The sequence below is a fragment of the Phragmites australis genome, chromosome 9 (genome assembly GCF_958298935.1).
Source record: "Phragmites australis chromosome 9, lpPhrAust1.1, whole genome shotgun sequence".
Taxonomy (NCBI): domain Eukaryota; kingdom Viridiplantae; phylum Streptophyta; class Magnoliopsida; order Poales; family Poaceae; genus Phragmites; species Phragmites australis.
Window position 1 is genome coordinate 20,838,286 of NC_084929.1, and position 18,723 is coordinate 20,857,008.

Below are 18,723 nucleotides of genomic sequence, written 5' to 3' on the forward strand. Positions count from 1 at the left end.
TTCTAGTGCCTAATAACTATATATTTTTATTCCTAGGAAACATTACAAGTGCGAAGGTAATACCATCTAAGGCCTACACAAAATTGATCACAAGTAGCTGAGCAAGTTCATTCAGCCCAAAAAGTAACAGAAAACGAAACAAAACAAAACAAAAGACAGTCATCTAATTACAGACAGATGGACCAAAAAATAACTCTGGCAAGCAGCACATTGTTAATCCAAAAGGCTAGACAACCTCTTCCTCTTTTGGCTCTTCTTTGGGATCAAATCTTTTTGCAAGCTGCCATTAGAATGAGGAACTACAGGGCTTGTGCGCTTACTGGCGGCCCTTCTCCCTCTCTTGTTTGTCCACTGAATTGGCAATTTGCCTGCAACTTTAGCAATGCCGTCGGAGGTGGCAAGCTCAGCTACCTTTTGGATCCTCTCCTGCATTTGAATGACCCATGCTACTGACAGATCGAGTGAGAATGAATCATCCAACGGTTTTTGCCAAAGATCAAGTAGGACATGCTGAAATGACTGGAACGACAGTGAGGGCTGAAAATCCTTGCGTGCTCCGCACATCATGTTAACCTTTATAACATGCTTGCATAGGTTACCCTGCATTGACCATGAACAATCACAGAGAGAAAATTCAGAACCAGGATTCCATACAGTCCACATCTGACTAGCATCCTTCTGGCTTGCCACCTTGGCTGAAAGGGGTTCTTTGTCATCAAAGAGAACAGCATCATCAGGTATCTGCAATGCCCTTTGCCACGAAGAGGACATAACATACTCTGCTTTCACCTCAGGGAATGAACCACTCTCATCTGCATATAGGTTGAGCCAGTAGCTGGAATGGATCTCTGTCGTGAGCTTGTGCACTAACCAGTCCACCCGTTGAAGAGCACCCAGCTGCAAATCATCATATGCTTTAGCCTTGAGCTTTACATGGTAACCTTCAATGGCACCACATGATTCCTGACTTGCTAATGGTAGATTTCTGATGGAGTCAATCCACAATCCTAGCAAAGGAGGAATTCGTTAACATCTACATGAGGATTTGCATTGCAAGGTACATTACAAAACTACTAACTGACGTTCTTACCCAATTTGGGAACCCAAAATGACTTGAAATATTTTGTGAAGGAGGTTTGATCAATAAAGTCTTGAAATAATTGCTCTAGGGCATCCATGGGATTCTTCTCACTCCAGATACTGTACATAACTTTTCCTAGTTGGATAAAAATTTCCCTCTGTATCTCACTGTTGCTGCATTTCTTGATTACATTTTTAAGCCAGGTTCTCCTGATATGCCAGAAAGAGAACAAAATTGGGCAGGCAAATACATCCCTGAAAGAATGGCAACACACCACTGTAGCAATCACAAATTTTACATAAATGGAACTGGTCAACTGGCTACAGTTCAACTAATTAGGCATTGGTACTAAGTGACTACTAAAGGTCAGAATCAATGTTATACCTGATTGGGTCCAGGTCTGAAGCTGGGTCGTCAATGATAAAACCACCAATTCTCCAGGCCGAATCTATAGAATGTATTCGATCAGTAAGTGCTCTCATCCATTTCAAAGTATCCTGCTTAGTGATCGAGCGGGTTATAATCCATGCAACAGGAAGAGCATGCTGCCTTGAGTCAAATACAAGGAGTGTGTGCAAAGGATACTGCAGCAAAGAGTAGAATGTCAAACAAAGAATAAAACATGTCCCTACTTACATAATTAGGCATCGCATCAGATGAGATATTGCTCTAAGTCATAATTAGTACAAAACTGTTCATCACTGGTACAGTTACATACCTTTAGCTTGCTTACACCAAATGGGGAATGAGAAGCCAAAAGACTCTGATGACCAAAGCGCATCATTTGCTGCAGCTGCCATTCCGTCTGGATCCCTAGAATGAATGCATCCGTATCCGTCGATTCCTGGAAGAAAAACATAGATTTCTTGTTCCTATCAACCCACATTCTGATGCTAGCTTGATCATCTAGATCCAACTCATGTGTAGACCTCTTGATGATCATCCCAAGCTTCTGGACATACTGCGAAGCAAGGTTATCAACTTTGGCATCTGAGCTACAGTAACGTTGTATCCCTACTATATGCGTCTGCAGTATGTTCTCCTCTGGGACACCGAGATAAATCAACGACATGGTCTGCTGCTGGATTTCGCTCCCAATATACGGGACTCTCCTAGCACCAGGCCCGATGGCATCCCTGTCGAGGGGCCCATGGCATATGAAACCGGACTTGTTGACATGGCACCTCTCGTGATAGATGATGAGAACCAGGGAAGGGCGGGCGTACAGCCGCTTGATGGCGAAATGGCAAGTGCAGCCTCGCATCGACTGCGGGCGCGCGGCGCGGTTCCTCGTGTTGAGCCTGTACCTTCTGCTGGGCAAGATGGTCCCTCCCTCCCCATAATTCTCAGGGCCAAATGAGCACCAATACCTGGAATTAACTTCGACGGATAAGTACAGAGCAAATTAGAAGTAGCACTAAGAATCACTGAGTTAAATGAATGTTCTGTGCAGAGCAAACATACATCCTGTAGAGGAGGTACTCGTCGCTCCTGTAGTCCCTTAGGCTGCCCATATCGCGCTTGCGGCCACGCTCGATGTGGAAGCGGGTGGGGCACTCGGGGTTGTTGCACTCGCCGCTGATGAAGGCCTCCATCCGGTCGTAGGGGATGAGCGCCACGTCGTCGGTGTGGTGTCCGGAGCTGGCGTACTTGGCCCAGGTGAGATTGGCGGCGGAGAACTCCTCACCCGGGGGGTTCTGCACCGGGAGGTCGCTCACCGACCGCACCACCACCTCCTCCTCAGCCTCCATCTCCTGCTCCATACTTTTCTTGGACAATCAGCTCATCTCGCCACAGGACCACAGCACAGGGGCGGATTCAACGCGGGCATAAAAATTTTCTGGAAAATAAACTGCACGGACACATTTGCTAGATTGATCCTGCACGACGAAGAAGAAGAATGACCTGATCAAACTACGGATGCACGAACGGGGCGAATCTACCACCCCGGCGAGCTCTGGCGGCCGCTAGAGCTCAGAGCACGCCGGGGCGGTAGATCCGCCACCCGGGGGGGAGAGGTGGTTGCGCGGCCAGCCACCACAATCAGCATGAGGGGGAATAGAAGGGGAGCGCTGACGTACTGTTGCCGTCGATGGAGGAGCTGCGGTAGACGAAGGCTCGCCTCGTCGCGGCGATCTCTCACGGTGGATGGGCGACGCGTGCGGAAGGCAGAAGCCGAGACCGAGATCTTTATTTGGAACGGTGGAACGAGAAGTGACTTGCTGTGTCCCGTCGCCGGCGGCGATGTCCCCGACGAGGAGGCCGCAACAAATTGTGGCGGCGGGTGGGCAGCCCTGGACTGGGGAGCAGTGAAAGATTGCGGGGGCAGGGAAGGAGAAAGCGACAGTAGGATGCCTATCTGCCCCGGCCCAACCGGACTAGAATTCGTGGCCCAGATGGCTCGACGTAGCCCAGCCTGGCCGTGATACAAAGATTTTTTATTTTTTAAATAAAAAATTATAAATATATGTGTATCTTTTGAAAAATTGCAAATCTAGCCACGGTTGGAAGGATGACAGGCCACCTATAGCAGGGCGACAAACTTTAAAAAATATTTTGTTTCAATGATCTTGAAATTCAAAACAATAACAAAATAATCATGAAAAACTTGTGTGGTGTAGATGGTGCTATCATATAGCTGTCTAAAAATTTTCAACTCCAACAATTACTTGTGCAATGAAAAATAAAAAAGATAAATTTCAGGATCCTTTGAGTTAAAAATTTTTGGAGAGTAGCAACATCATCTACACCACATAAGTTTTTTATAATTTTTTATGATAATTTAGCTATTATTTTGAATTTTGAAAGTATTAGAATACAATATTTTTTATTTTTAGACATGTGCTTATTGAAAGGATCATGTCCCCCGATACATATATTTATTATTTTTTATTTAAAAATATAAAAATAAAAAAGTTTGTGATCCAAATGTCGACGCGTGCTCAGGGCATCCCATGGTGCAAACCACACGGAAGCAAGTCATCCACACTTGCACACTTTGTTAGTCATAAAATTTAGAATGTTGAGCTGTTGGTTAGTTTAGCGCTGAATACTTCGTTCCGTATTGCTCGTCGTGGAAAATGAATACATAACGCTGAAAATCCACTTTGGTTAATTTTTGGAACGTGATATTGCACGTATTTCCGAAATAAAAACACATACGACTTCTCATCTTGAAGCGGGGTATAGGGCCCGTTTGGATAGGCCGTGGCTTCAGAGTTTCTCCCTAACTGAGGAAGTGGATATGACTGTTGAATTTTGGTTGTTAATTTTTATAATAAATTTTTAGTTTCTCGGCACACAAAAGCCAGAAAAGTCAATCACAACCTGCTTCTCAGTTTTTAGTTCATTTTAGCCATAACCGTTTTGTCAGCCAGCCAAAAACCATCAGAAATCTGACCAAAAATCAGCCATCTGAATAGCTTCTGAATTTTTTTTTAAAAAAAGCTAAAAAAACCTATCCAAACGGAAATGGACCTTGACAGCACCGACCGAAGGGCCCGATCCAAGTCAAGTAATTCAAAAGGCTATCTCAGCGACCAATTACTGATTTTAACATTTTAGGATAAATATTGAATCAATATTTTCCTAGATGTGGATCCAATATATTATTATGTAAGTACCATTCAACGAGAATCCAAGACAAAAAAAAAATATTGGATACACATTTTTTACAAAAATGTTGAATCAATAAGAAAGTGTTGAATCACAATTGCAGAAAAAAAGGTTGAATTAGCAAAAAATGTTGAATTGGCAAGTATGTAAAAATATTTAAATAACATGTCTTACAAAATTGTTGAATATTCATTTACCAAAAAAATATTGAATTGGTAAAAAGAATTTAACAAATGCTCCTAAAAAAGTGAATAGCAAAAAAGTTTGGATCAACACTTCGAAAAATATTGACTGCAACTAACCTCATGCCTCATGCATTGAACAAGGAACCCTAGCCCAAACCCTCACCGAAAAAAGAAGAAAAAGAAGTTGCACTTTGCATTTTATATGTGTTGAAAGAATTAGAAAAAAATGGAAAAGAAAGAAAAAGGAAAGAGAAGAAAAAAGAAGAAGGAGAAATAAAAGAAAAGAAAAGGAGAGAAAAAAGATGGTGAAAAAAAGGAAAGAAAGAAAATGAGTAAAAAAAGAAAATTGTTCTGAAATCTCCATTATGTGCATGTCCATAATCTGGATACCATCAAAGCTATAACCTCTATGACATCAATGTTGTAACCCTCTTAGCACTAATTATTGTAGCTATGTTCTATGTTAGTTAATCCATCCTTTCGTGTCTGTCAATATATACAGAGGATATTGTATGCAATAGGGATAATATGATTTCATCTATCACGCTCTCACAGTTCTCTACATTCTTATATATCACTTTCAATAGTCATAAGTAATTATTATATGAAAAAGGAGGAAAAGAAACTTCCAAAAATCAACAAGGCGTGTATAAATGTTGAACTCAGCAAGTCTAAAAAATGTCAAGATATTGAAATAAACTGCAGGTAAAAGAGAAAGAAAAAAACAGAAAAATTATACATCATGCCAACACAGTACAAAAGGCAAGCCAATAGAAAATTAAAAGAGTAAATTTCACAAAACTACAACTATTTTCATCTAATTATGAAAACTACAACTTCTGTGACTAATTTAATGGAACTATAACTATTTGTGCCTCTAGTAATATGAAATTGCAACTTTGTATGGTGAAACACAAAGCAAAATAGTTGTAGTTTTGCACAACTGGTGTAGTTATGTGTTACTAGATGCGCAAATAGTTGTAGTTATGTGAAACTACTTCTAAAAGTTTTGTTTTTTTTATAGTTTGGTGTAAATAGCTTTCGTTTTATGAAATTCACACAAGATAAAAAAAGGAAAAAGACGATTTTGCCTCTCTCAACTTTTGCCCTGGTCCGATTTTCCTCACTCAACCGCAAAACCATACATTATTGCTCCCTCAACTATTTAAACCAGATGTCACACTCTAAGAGCATGTTGTGCTCAAGGCAAACTGGCTTAGGAGTATCCGCACACCAAGTAAACCATATATTCATACTAACTTGCTCAGGGACTGAGCTTCTTGATGGCCAAAGGGGACCATGGCCCTACCTAAATTTATACATTGCTTAAGCAAATACTAATTATCACCACTTGCTTACAAACAAATATACTAACTTAAGCATATATCTATAAGTTTGCCCCCTACAATTTTGTTCAACCTCCGCCACTGAACTTGCTTACACTTTCGCTATCGATTCACGTAAAAGGACGTAAAAGGGTTAATATGGGTTAAGTGCTATTGAACCACATAGATTTATATATTGGTATTGCACACCCTATGCTAGTAAGATGGACTGAACTCTCAACCTCCCACGCACAAATGGACCACTATAGGCTTAATCCAAATCTGTCCAATGTCACACACGTCGGGCTCCAGATCAGAGCTACTCAGGTCAATTTCTGTCGATGCTGGTTTCATTGCAAGACCTGAGATCCAAGTTTAATTATTTGGTTCTATTGATGTCTCGTCTAAGAATTAGTCCCCGGTTTGGGTTTGTACTGGTTGCTGGCCATCTAACTGCCAAGTTTGTACTGGTTTGTACTGGTTCCAGTCATTCCTACGGAGGTGAACAGAGGAAACAGCGTGCGATGTCCGAACAATATGGAGGCGGCAACGACTGATTTGGACTTGGAGAGGAAGGCTGTCGTGCTGCCTCCCCGCGCCCCTGCTCCAAGCCGCCGTTCCACCTCCCCACGCCATGATCCACGTCGGCGCCACCCTCTCACACCCCCTGCTTCGCCCGCCACGTCAAGACCGAGCGGCTCTGTCTGCTCGCTGGCGGCCCTGAGCTCATCCCGATCGGCCTCGCCTCCTCGCCGCCTCCGTGCTGCCTCTTTCGTGCCTATACGGATAGGGTTCCTTTGATTTTACGTCACCTCAGGATATGATCCCTGATATGTGAAGCTCACTTAAAGTTGGCTCATATATAGTAACTACGCCATGGTGATATTATGTCATAGGACCTTGTTCCGCCTCTGCGCAAACTCTTCTGTAATTGACGAAAGGAGGAAGAAGCTAAATAAGGTAGGAAGAAATAAATATAATTTTTTAAAAATAAATAGGTCATAGTTTTTTTAACTAGCAATTGCATACTTGCTTCACACACTATAAGTATAGCAATCCGAAAATAAAAAAAATAGCATAAAAAAAAGAATATAGCATAAGAAAAGAGAGATTTATGTATACGAAATTCATAATATAATCATATAATTTTAGAAGAGAGAAAAATGATGAGTACCTATGTAGAAAGGTTGAGGGGGTCGTATCGTCCAGAGTTGGTTGTTCATAGTAATATTACGAGGAGGAACAAGATGGTGATCGATTTGTGAGGAGGATAAAAACAATTCTCGTATAGTAATTTAGTGTAAAGATAGCACGACAGAGGCAACCTTTATGATAGACTGCGGTGGAGAAGACGTGCAGACAACGACACACTTTGTATAGAAAGCCAGTGCCATAGGCTAAGTACGGGAGGTGGCGCACCCTCTAAAGAAACCTGGCGCTCTAGATGAAGTGCGTGAGGTAGTGCACCTTCTGGAGAAATATGATAGTGAATGTACAAAAGGTAAATATTGGATGTTTAGATATGAAAAATAAATAATTAGAGATTAAATGTATTTTTGGAATGTATTAGAGACAAATATTGAGCATTTAGGTATGGAGGTTAAATAATGTGAGATTAAATGTATTTTTGCAAAGAAGAACGTGATTTAATTTTACACGGTAATTATTTGATCAACTCAGGTAAATAATAAAGATTGATTAAATCTGTCATAACTTGTATATTTTATATAAATATTAGCGATTGTGACTACTTATAAAATTGGTATAAAATTATTACGTATGGCATGTGACATATGGATCCCACAGCGGCATGTGAGACACATAGGATAAAACTGGAGTTAACCAGAATGGAAAATCTTCGTATTTGAATAGCTGAGCAAACAATAATATTTGATTTTATAGTTAATAGAGGAAAATCAAACTGAGGCCAGAGCTAGTGGTAAAATAGACTTCTACTAGTGGAGATCGGCGTGCCCTTGCGCATCGTTAGCATAAATTGACGTTGGTAAGGGTATCTCCAACAAACTTCCAAACGAACTTCAATAGCTATATTTTGGGTATATGACTTCAAAAGCTCTTTCAACAGAATTCTTAAACCGTTTGCAAAATACATCAATGCTAAAACAAGCTTCCCAGTTCGCTAGATCTTGCAAACCTCAATCGGACTTCGAGACGGCGGATTCCTTGATCTGGGCTCGTCTTAAAAACAAAGTTAGTTCACATGCCAAATAAGTACATAGTACTTTGTTTCATAGTTCATACATTGTAATCCCAAATCATAGCATACAACATTATACAACCATCTCACTCACGGCATCGATAAGTTGAACAACTGTAGGCCTTGCATGGTTCAAATTACTGTTGTACTCCCTAAATATCAAAAGGCATGCTCTGTACAAATCGATACCATATGACACTACTAATTAACAAACACTTGACCTAACTATAGCCTCCATAAACGATTGGATTCAATGGACAAAGCATCATCTGTATCACCACACGGTTCGAATGAATGCTCCCAAAGTGTAGATGCTGGAAACCGTTTTCCATTATCTAAAATACGAATGAATGCTCGAATAGGCAAGCATTTGCTCAGATTAAAAGAATGACACGAACAAACCACATAAGCTGCAACGGCAAAGTACTCATAATCACCACAAATGCCAGATTCAGCCACAGATAACAGGCAAAATCGAGGTCAATGACAGTGGCAATATCAAGGATTTTACTTTTTTAAATCCACGGAGAGCATTAAGTTAATAAGTCACAGATGATAACACTTCTAGACTTGATAAGTTAACATGGTTTACAAAGACCACATATGCATTGCAGCAAAAACATATAACAATACTTGTAGCTTTGAACATAGCCAAATTATACTGAAGAATAGTATAGATGTGGCATATAGATGGCACAACAGATGGATCTGTGGCACCAGCTCTTGCAGTCAACAAAGCTGCATAAACCATCATTTTCACACTACTCAATTGGCCATGCATATCCATCCAGAAAACAACAACAAATCAAGTAAAACCACGGATAACAGGAGGTAGCAAAATGACTACTACATAGGAGCACAAGGCAACCACCATGAGAAAATAATACATGATACAAAGAACTCACCGCGAATACGTCTAGAATTACAAAAGCACATATCTCTTGTCACCAGCAAATCAAACAACTGGATCAGGATGTTGACAGATCCTATCTTCCGGATTGAGGTAATATAAACATCAAAAAGAAGGTCGGAGCATTAAGTTCATATTTACAACCACAGAAGTAACAAGTCTGTTGGTGTGTATACTTTAGTATGAAGTTATATTAACAACAAAAGGAAGGTAGCCTCTGGCTAGTAAGCTGAAAAAGAAGCATAAAAACAATAAAAAAAGGTTAAAGCCTGAGAAAGCAAAGAAAATCTTAGAGAAGTGCTAAGTAAGATGATCAAAATATAAATACCTCCCATGCTACGGTTGCTAATACTATGAGGCTACTAAAGTTTGGTTGAGCCATCGTCATTGTCATCATCGGAAATAGCCGAAGAGTTATCTCTGCAGTTAGGCACACATGCAACATCAGTATTTCCTCATGTTATCATAAAACTAACAATAAAAATGTACATTTCTGATTCACAACAATATATTAAGAGTCAAATATTATGGTTGAAAATTGATAAGACAAATTAAAGGGTCGGCCATGGCAAGAAATAACAACACTTTTAAGCAACATAAAAAATTTCTCCTTCCCTTCACGACTGTCCTGCTTGTGGTTTTACGGGTGGGAGTAACAAGATGTTTGTAAAATGTAGATAATAAAAATATGAGTCATTTGTGTCATAATCACTTCCATTGAAATATTATGCTATCTCAATTGAATATCCAGGAAAAGAAACAGGAAGCTTGAATATCCAGAAAAAGAAACAGGAAGCTTATTGTAAAAGATCACCATCTCATTTATGAAATACACCCTCTGTTCTTCTATATAGAACATTTTAGGGGGTTTTTCTCCTATAAATGATGTTTCACATTTTTCAGGTGAAATATTCCTAAATTTCCCATGCTGTATTAAAATGAATTCTACATGGTACGAGGTTGTTTCTTTGCTCATTAGATAGAAGGCTAAAAGTGAGTAGTTCAGACCTTAATGGGACAATGAATTTAGTGAAGTAAAGACATAAATTTGATAGGAGTCTGGTGACAAGGAGAGTATTCATCACTCCTATATAACTTTGTTGTTTCGACATGGATGGATGATGTGATAGAAGTATAAAGATAACACTGAGAAATAAAATATGTATTACTTTCAGATAAAAGTCAAAAGACAAATATATGATAAATGCTTTTTGAACATTTGATCAACAGATGGTTACCAATTTTTTGTCAAGCATAGAAGCTCCACAAAATAAATTCTTACTGAGGTGACTTATCAAAGGTCCAACAGTAATAACTTATGCATATGTAACAGACATGATCACTATACTATTCCGAAGCCAAGATTCTTAGCAAATTATAACAACCACACATAACATCATCAAAATTAACATGTGAAGTCATCAATAGATGGCACATATATCTTAAGAAACACTGCTGATTGGGTAAATCCCTAAGAACCTAAGAAGCTGCTAGCGAACCATACCAATTAAGTAATAAAATCTAACTTTGTCCATAACTCGCTCCCTATGTTCTAACAATAAAGATTAAACTCGTACCATGAGCATCCCATATGCGAAGAAAAGTTTTGACTACCTTATAAACTACTCAAAAATCGTAAAGTCCTAATGGGTGGAAGAAATATCAACCATTAACTAACACTTTCTCAATTAGTAAACATAATACATCTCTAGAAGCCTCTGCGTAGCATCCCTCTTCTTTTCTGCGAATCAAACCCCATATTGATTATAATCTACAGCCCTAAATTCCTAGAATAACAACATCGGATGAATTTTTGTATAAATACATTGGGAACATCCACACTGTCGGTGGATGAACACCGCAAGCAGGGATCCTGAGGGATCCCCTTTGAGATTCGGTCGGAGGGCTGGTCCTGGAACTACCTCGTATGTGGGGTTAATGCGTGTGGGACTTAGGCGGGATGAATTGTCGTTGGCTAGTAGTAATGAATGCACCAAGGATTTAGACAGATTCAGACCGCACAGAGGCGTAATACCCTACTCCTGTGTGTCTAGTATATTATCAATGCTCTTCGAATACCTTTCTCTGGATCTCTAGCACTCTCATTTTTCTCTGTGTTACCAGGAGCTGCTGTTCTATCGGCTGTCTGAAGTATTGAGCTCTCTTTTTTCCCGTCGTCTCCTCTACGAAGTGCTCCCCCCCCCCCTTTATCTACCGGGGGGAGGCCCTCCAGGGAGTGCCCAGAACAAAGGCACAAGTTCCCGTAAACAATAAATGAAAAACAACCATCATGTGTCTACAGTTGATGTTACAGAGGGTTGAAAATACATCCCTCGGACGGTCCCATCGGTCTTCACGTCCCAACTTTAGCAGGCACAGGGGCGCCCACCGGCCAGCCTCTGAGTACTCTCTCATGCCCGTCTGGTCAGAGTAGGTCTGACACAGTCTGATGCAACAGGGTGATAGGCGATAAGCCTCGAGCCCATCGAAGATATCTTCAAGCCGTCTTTCTTTATGGGCCCCGCGAGGGGACATGCGATGGGACCCGTCGTATTAATTGTGCCCACACCTTCCTGCCAGGCGGTGGCAGGGACTGACGTATTCAGTACGACAGGCGTGGGGGAGAGTGGTTGGATGTGACCGTCCACGCTCCCCATTAAATGCGGTATTGGTCCTCCCACCGATCGACACCTCATCGTGGAGTCCCTGCGGGGTCCACCGGCATGGGGCTTGCCGGGTGCTCGGGGCACTCTGGGTGCTCGGGGACCAACTGCTCTTGGCCCCGAGCACCCACTCCCGGATCTGGCTCTTCTCGGGTTCTCGAGGCACTCTGGGTACTCGGAGACCAACTGTTCTTGGCCCCGAGCACCCCTCCTGCACCTGGCATCCCCCGGGCCCTCGGGAAGGTGGTCCCCGAGGGAAGGCGCCATGTGGCACTGCGCTATCCTGACCTCGGAACTCGAAAACCCCCGGATCCCATATCACCAACACACACAATCAGGATTTGATGCCATCTCAAATCCCAGTGCCCTCCAAATCAACCAAAGAGCACATAAATGGTAGCAATTTCAGATCGATCAACGAGCCCTAAACACTAAACCCGTCAACACAGGTGGTGTGATTGATGAATCGCATCAGCAATCACCAAAAACTTAAAGCCCAAAACAACCTGCCACCAATCACCAATGAACCCTCGATTCGCCAAACAAACTCCCAAGAGTAGGCCAGAAATCTCACCCTGATCGAAGAAATATGCAGCATTATTTTAGCGATGTTGATACCCTATAGTATGTTATTATGTGAAAATCAGCTTGAGGACTTTAGAAACATAGCACTGTACTTGAGGTTAGTTTGGATTCCCATCTGATTTCTGAAACTGCAGGGCAACATTGGTATCAATTTATAGGACATGTTGTTTCAAAGGTATAGTATTGTACAATCTACATTTTGTAGATTCATTAGTCCGTTAGGGTGACCTTAAGTCCATAACAAGGCAACCCAACTCTTTTACTGTCCAACTTAGATTTACCAAAAATGTTGCCAAAGAACATATATGTAAGTTAAACAATAATGGGGAAAGATTTTTGTCTTGTTGGAATGAGGACCCTCAGCCTAACTAATGTTGTGAAATCTACTCACTATTCTTTCATTTCAAGAGGTATAAGATTTCTTTTATTGTTTTTAAGCTGTAATAAACAAGTACCTTTAATATTCATCCTACTGTTACCACTTATGAAGAATTGGTGTCAACTAAATAGTTTTTAGGACTATTTGCAAAACATGAATCATGTTGAGGGAAGACACCACTAGGATGAATATAATATAAAAGACACATTTGATATACTAACCCAGCAGCAGCATTATCCATGTCATCTTCCAGTTCATGATTGAGAGAATCATCATTCTTCTGTAAATTGTGTAAAAAAAGGGGAAAATATATAAGACGTGCACATATAAAAAATATATGCACCTTACAATTATTTGATCATAAAAATCCTAAGATGTGAAGAGTACATATAGATGAACATGAGTTGTTCTGAGTTTCAATAGTATGCATCTGTACATTCTTTGCTTTATGATAAACAAAAAGAAGAAAACACATTTGGCTTATGAGGAAGAGTCATTTGTCTTAGATAGTGTAAGTCCTTGAGTGTCCTTTGATGGTGGAGTATCTTTTATGTTCTAACATATAAGAAAAACCAATAAGGGCTAGGTTTGAAAAAAAAGTCGCTAGTAAATAGAGCACGAAAAAGCATCAAAATATATTCCTGAGGAAGAGGAGGCAACTTAACATGGTGGCTCTCTTGTAATGATGCTTTAGTAGATGATGTATCCTCCGATGAAGTATCCTTGCGCTTTCCACTAGCAAATCTAGCAGTAGGTTTCCTAACTATTGGAATTGTAGGCTGCCTACCATAGGCACAGTTGATGGCGTTAACTTGATATGATCGTTGAGCTCTGTCAAAGCATTTGCTGGTCACATTAATTGTCAATAAATATTTCTGGAATACTAAGGATGTTATTTCACTTGGAATGTCATCAGCTTTGTGGCACGACCGCATCAGTAGCTTGACGTCTTTACGGACAAGGCGCTGACCCATAGCTCCAAAGAATACAAACTCTGCTTCATCTATTCCATTAGTTCCAACCACACATATCTTGTAACTAAGTATAACCAAAGCATTAGGTAGTTGTATTAGTAACTTAGTTATTTATGTCTGAACAAAAGAGTTGTAAGGTATTTTCTTGCACGAAGAAAGCGATATTTACTTGAATGTAGAGCCGGTACAACCGCAGTGCGGACATTTATAGTCATTTCCATCTGGAAGCGCGGTTTTGCTACATCGGTTGCATGAAGGAAACCACCAGGATATGAATGGATCAACCCTCGAGATAGTGATAATACAGCGAAAACCTTCAGTCTGTAGGTAAGAGAAGATTAGTGAGCTATCACATGGGCAACGCGCAATGTAAAAAAAACTAAGGAAACAATGGGAAATATAATTGTGAGGTACACTTAACCGGAAAGTCATATGGGCTAATCTCAAGGAGCTCATAGAGAGTCTTCTGCTGGGGTACCATATGGACAGGACAAGGAACGTGCTGCTGTTCATCTGGTGCGACACGCTGTATAGGCTGAAAATCACCACCAAGGCTGTAGAGAAGGGTAAAAAATATAAAATGTAGGATTAATGAATAGGTAGATAAAAGAATCAAGAATAAGATATCACAAAGTACGAGAGCAATGAAGGAGCAGTGAGATAGAAGAGCAGTACCTATCGAAGAAATCATCAGCTTCAGTATCCTCAGGATTGATATACCAACGGTACGCTATGTTACTACTCAACGAATGCTCGCCTACAAAACAAGATAAACGTTTATTACCGACGACAAGTAGCGAAAGAGGATAACAGAAGAGCAACTTAACTTCATATAGAACTGTTTGACATCATACCTTTGTAAGACTTCATAAGCATACCAACAAAGATAACAATGACTGGACCATCCTGGCCAAGTGCACACACTTCATCAGTATCAAATTCAGAGGCTCTTTGACCCCATAAAAATAACTTCATCTCGTAGTTGCTGCAAACAAATGGAAAATATCATGTTTAAATATATTTGTATTTCAGATAGAGGCATATCAACTATTAAGGAAAAATTGGAGTAAAACCAAATAGGAAACAGATGGTGTGATGCACCTTGGATCTCTCAATGTAATTGTCCTTCGAGTTGTAGCCCTCGTCTGATTCTGAAGCTGAATGGTGGTCAATTCAGAGATTTCTATGATTATCCCAATAACATATAGCAAATAGTTGGAATCAAGTAAGTATGCAGTGGTATAACTACAGATCATAATACATATCAAGTCTATCATCTTTAGAGAGAAAGGAATGGAAGGCACGAACCGATAAAATGCTTGTTTTCACCAACAAGAGTGGGTAAATCAGCAAACTTTGTTAGATTATAAGTATATAGTGGGAAATCAGTCGAAAAATCATGTTTTTCTTTGATCAAGGTGTGACAGGTGATTTCAATCATAAACTCTTATTCAACATGCCAGTAGACAGGTTTAGATTTTAGAACTCTAAACCTCTTAAACGTGTATACCTTTCCCTCTGCAAGCAAAGGTTTCTTAGATTCGATATTGTCAGGTCTAATCTCAACATAAATTGGAGTTCCCTGCAGCACAAAGATATGAAATAAACAAAGGGAATTTATATAGTAAAGAACACAGGATAAAATATTTGTAGTTTAAGATACAATAAGTAAAAGTTTTGTTACCTCAGCATCAAGTAACACAAGATCAACATGACGTATTTAACCATTGTCTGTGCCTCCACGGTAATCCCACATTCTTGACACCCTTGTGGAAATGACCCAATGCCTACCCCGTGGGTTTATGTCTTTCAGCATAAAGGTTGACATCCTGTGCTATAAGCAAAATAAGGAAACTAAACATATACAAATAATATAATAAGCAAGATAAATATACAAATGTATATCTTCTTGTTATTAGAGAACTACTAATGCACCAGATAATATGGATCATTATAAACAAACTATGTTTTATAGTAAAAATTATAGATATTTATGTACAAACTACATAAGAAAGTTATGGTACAGATGCAAAAATTTCAGTATATACTATGTTTTAGTTTTGGAACCATATGTGCCATCCTCATTTTCAATCAAAATGGTAAGCCATTTTTTGGATGTTACACAAGACATGGCTACATATAATTGACCATGAGTGAAAACAGGGCTCTTTAAATAAACACCGACATTGTCAAGAGTTTGTCCCTGACTTTTATTTATAGTCATAGCATAGCATACTTTAACAGGGAATTGACGACGCTGGAGGCTAAATGACATTTTAATTTCTTGCGAAGACAAAACTATCATAGGTATATAAACAGTTTGCCCAATATTTTTTCCAGTTATAATAACCGCTTCAATCATTAAGTCAGCAAGATTTATGATGATAAGTCGTGTTCCATTGCACAACCCTTCTGTTTGACTAAGGTTACGTAGCAACATGATAGGAACACCCTTTTTTAGCACAAGACGATGCTGTGGGAAATTGTTAAATTAAAGCGAGTTAAGAAACTCGACAGGATAGAGTAGATCTGCATCCCCAACTGTATCTGTTGATTTACAAATTGTGTCACATCTTAGGAATTCTCTTTTCTCACCTGGAACAAGAGACAAACATATGAGTTAACTTCGTCAGTAGTTTCATTTGTTGGCGTTAATATAGCATGCTTACACAAATATGATGCATCAGAAAAATTTGTTTCCAAGTTTGGGTAAACAAAAGAAATAATACAAGCAATTTTGTCACTATCTGTATGAAGCAAAAAATCAGAAGTTATCTCTATCCATGTCGGCTCATCCTCAGTACTACGTTTGTCGATAGGCAACTTTGCTTCACCAATATCAAGCACCCACTTGCTAAATTCAGCAATTTCACATTGCACAATAGGATCAAGATCAGTTGACAACAGTCTCATATTAGTTGTTAATTTTAAGACCTTCGCATGATGCCACAACGTTGAATTAGTAATTGAAGCATTAACTACCTCAGCTCTAGTACCACCCTCTATTACAGGAAGAATTTGTCTTAGGTCACCACCAAGCACAATGACTTTACCACCAAACACAAGACCTTTTGCTTTGGGATTCTGCCCACCTACTATATCACGTAGAGTTCTATCTAGTGTCTCAAAACATTTCCTATGGGTCATAAGAGCTTCATCCCAGATAACTAATGATGTTTTAAGGATTAGCTCAGCTAGCATGGTGCCCCTCTTAATATCACAAATAGTACTATCATCAATATTAAGGGGTATCTTAAATTGAGAATGAGCAGTTCTTCCATCTGGCAAAAGTAAAGCTGCTACGCCAGAAGACGCAACAGTGAGGATAATTTTTCTTTTCGCTCTTAAAAATGACACAATTGCATTCCAAAGAAAAGTTTTCCCGGTACCACCAAATCTTGAAACAAAGAAAAACCCAGGAGTTTCATATGGCACAGCTAACTATTTGATGAAAAGCCTGCATCTATTCTGAGGTCAAACGACTACACAAGAATGCAGATTCCGTCTCTAATTTAGATAGGTTGTAAGACATCTCATCGTCTATAAGCCTATTTGTGAGAAATGGCGAAGCTTTTTCGCTCTTGCTGGGCAAATTATAGTATTTTACACTGGCTCCATGTTTATTAAGTAAAATGGAGATCTCATCAAGTACCATGTCTTTTAGGTCACATAAAGGAAGGATAAAATTTGGGTTTCGCAAAGTTTGTTTCAATTGGTGCTGAATATCATCTCCCAAATAGAACCAGATGTTCTCAAAAAGTGAAAATTCATCTTTGACATCACAAAACAACAACATAGTAACAAAAAGTTGTCTAAGCTGAGCTGATGAACCCCACGTAACTACCTCATTAAAAGCACTAAGCCACTCAGTATCATCCCCTAGAAGACCTTGGGCTGCACATGCTTGTTTGAACGTACTATACACTATTCCCTCATAAGTCCTAATGTCTTCGTAGCTCTTTGCACCTCTCACAATCATTAATAACATTCTTAAAAAGTACCGTTCTCCTACACTAGGGTGGACAAAATATAGATGTCCTATCTTAAAACCATGCTGCCTTTTATTCCATACTCTATCTATTTCATCCCATGTAAATAAGGTTGGGTATTCACAATAAGTTAAGTTATTTCCCTGTGTGTATCTTTCATTAGCTAAAAACCACTCAGTTAGCATAGTTCATTTGATTTGTTCGTTTGCTGCGACTGCAGACAAATTGTCTGTTTCTCTGTAAGTAACGTAATTCTCGTTAGGTAAATGAACAGACAATCACTCTACAGGCGGAACATGGGTATGTATATTATAGTCACATACCCGCCAACATACATCTTATTCACAAATGTATCGACAATCTAGATAATCTTTGACCTCATTAACACTCCTAGTTGTGGCATTCATCGGTACATCTTCACCCTTTCTAATTCGCTCAAGATAGACTTTTGCACAATCAAGACCTTTTGTTACATACTTGAACAAATATTTTAAAACATGTGTCCTATTACAAAACTCAACATTAATGTGAGCCTGAAACTTTTTAAGAAGGGTCATATTGTAAGGCACTACCCATCGATTATCTAAATTAACGTTTCCTTTCTTAACATATCTTCCATTTTGAGGACGTTTATACACAGCGAAGCCTTGGTCATCAATTTTAGTTTCTTCAGAGAATGGTTTCGGATAGCCTTTAGAGCAAATACCATTTTTCATACAAGAAAATTTTGGGTTATCTGCACCACAGGGGCCATGTATCATATGCTCTGCAACAAAGAGCATAGCCGAGAGGATCAACC

General features: G+C 39.6%; 2 protein-coding genes across 3 annotated transcripts; both read right to left on the reverse strand.

The window, feature by feature from the left end:
* On the reverse strand, positions 1 to 3,365 carry LOC133928772 (uncharacterized). Its single transcript, XM_062375252.1, has 6 exons — positions 3,163 to 3,365; positions 2,546 to 2,961; positions 1,800 to 2,451; positions 1,466 to 1,665; positions 1,091 to 1,335; positions 1 to 1,007 (listed from the first exon to the last, which is right to left on the reverse strand). The coding sequence occupies exons 2-6, from the start codon at positions 2,842 to 2,844 to the stop codon at positions 214 to 216; spliced, it is 2,190 nt and encodes a 729-aa protein (XP_062231236.1). The 5' UTR covers positions 2,845 to 2,961; positions 3,163 to 3,365; the 3' UTR covers positions 1 to 213.
* Positions 3,366 to 13,478: 10,113 nt separating this feature from the next.
* On the reverse strand, positions 13,479 to 15,203 carry LOC133929770 (uncharacterized). 2 transcript variants are annotated; one of them, XM_062376547.1, is made up of 6 exons: positions 14,790 to 15,203; positions 14,611 to 14,692; positions 14,357 to 14,489; positions 14,105 to 14,256; positions 13,892 to 13,999; positions 13,479 to 13,792 (listed from the first exon to the last, which is right to left on the reverse strand). In XM_062376547.1, the coding sequence occupies exons 1-6, from the start codon at positions 14,908 to 14,910 to the stop codon at positions 13,510 to 13,512; spliced, it is 879 nt and encodes a 292-aa protein (XP_062232531.1). In that variant the 5' UTR covers positions 14,911 to 15,203; the 3' UTR covers positions 13,479 to 13,509. The 2 variants fall into 2 exon arrangements, with proteins under 2 accessions (XP_062232531.1, XP_062232530.1); XM_062376546.1 differs by having other exon boundaries at positions 13,479 to 13,999; positions 14,790 to 15,200.
* Between the last annotated feature and the right edge of the window lie 3,520 nt (positions 15,204 to 18,723).

Coding starts and splice junctions, on each gene's coding strand:
- LOC133929770 (XM_062376546.1), bottom strand. CDS start 14,910: ATGAAGTTATTTTTATGGGGTCAAAGAGCCTCTGAATTTGATACTGAT. Junction 14,693..14,789: donor GCTTATGAAGTCTTACAAAG/GTATGATGTCAA, acceptor CTTGTTTTGTAG/GCGAGCATTCGTTGAGTAGT. Junction 14,000..14,104: donor TGTACCGGCTCTACATTCAA/GTAAATATCGCT, acceptor GGTTATACTTAG/TTACAAGATATGTGTGGTTG.
- LOC133928772 (XM_062375252.1), bottom strand. CDS start 2,844: ATGGAGCAGGAGATGGAGGCTGAGGAGGAGGTGGTGGTGCGGTCGGTG. Junction 1,666..1,799: donor TTGGTGTAAGCAAGCTAAAG/GTATGTAACTGT, acceptor TCTTTGCTGCAG/TATCCTTTGCACACACTCCT. Junction 1,008..1,090: donor ATTTTGGGTTCCCAAATTGG/GTAAGAACGTCA, acceptor CTCCTTTGCTAG/GATTGTGGATTGACTCCATC.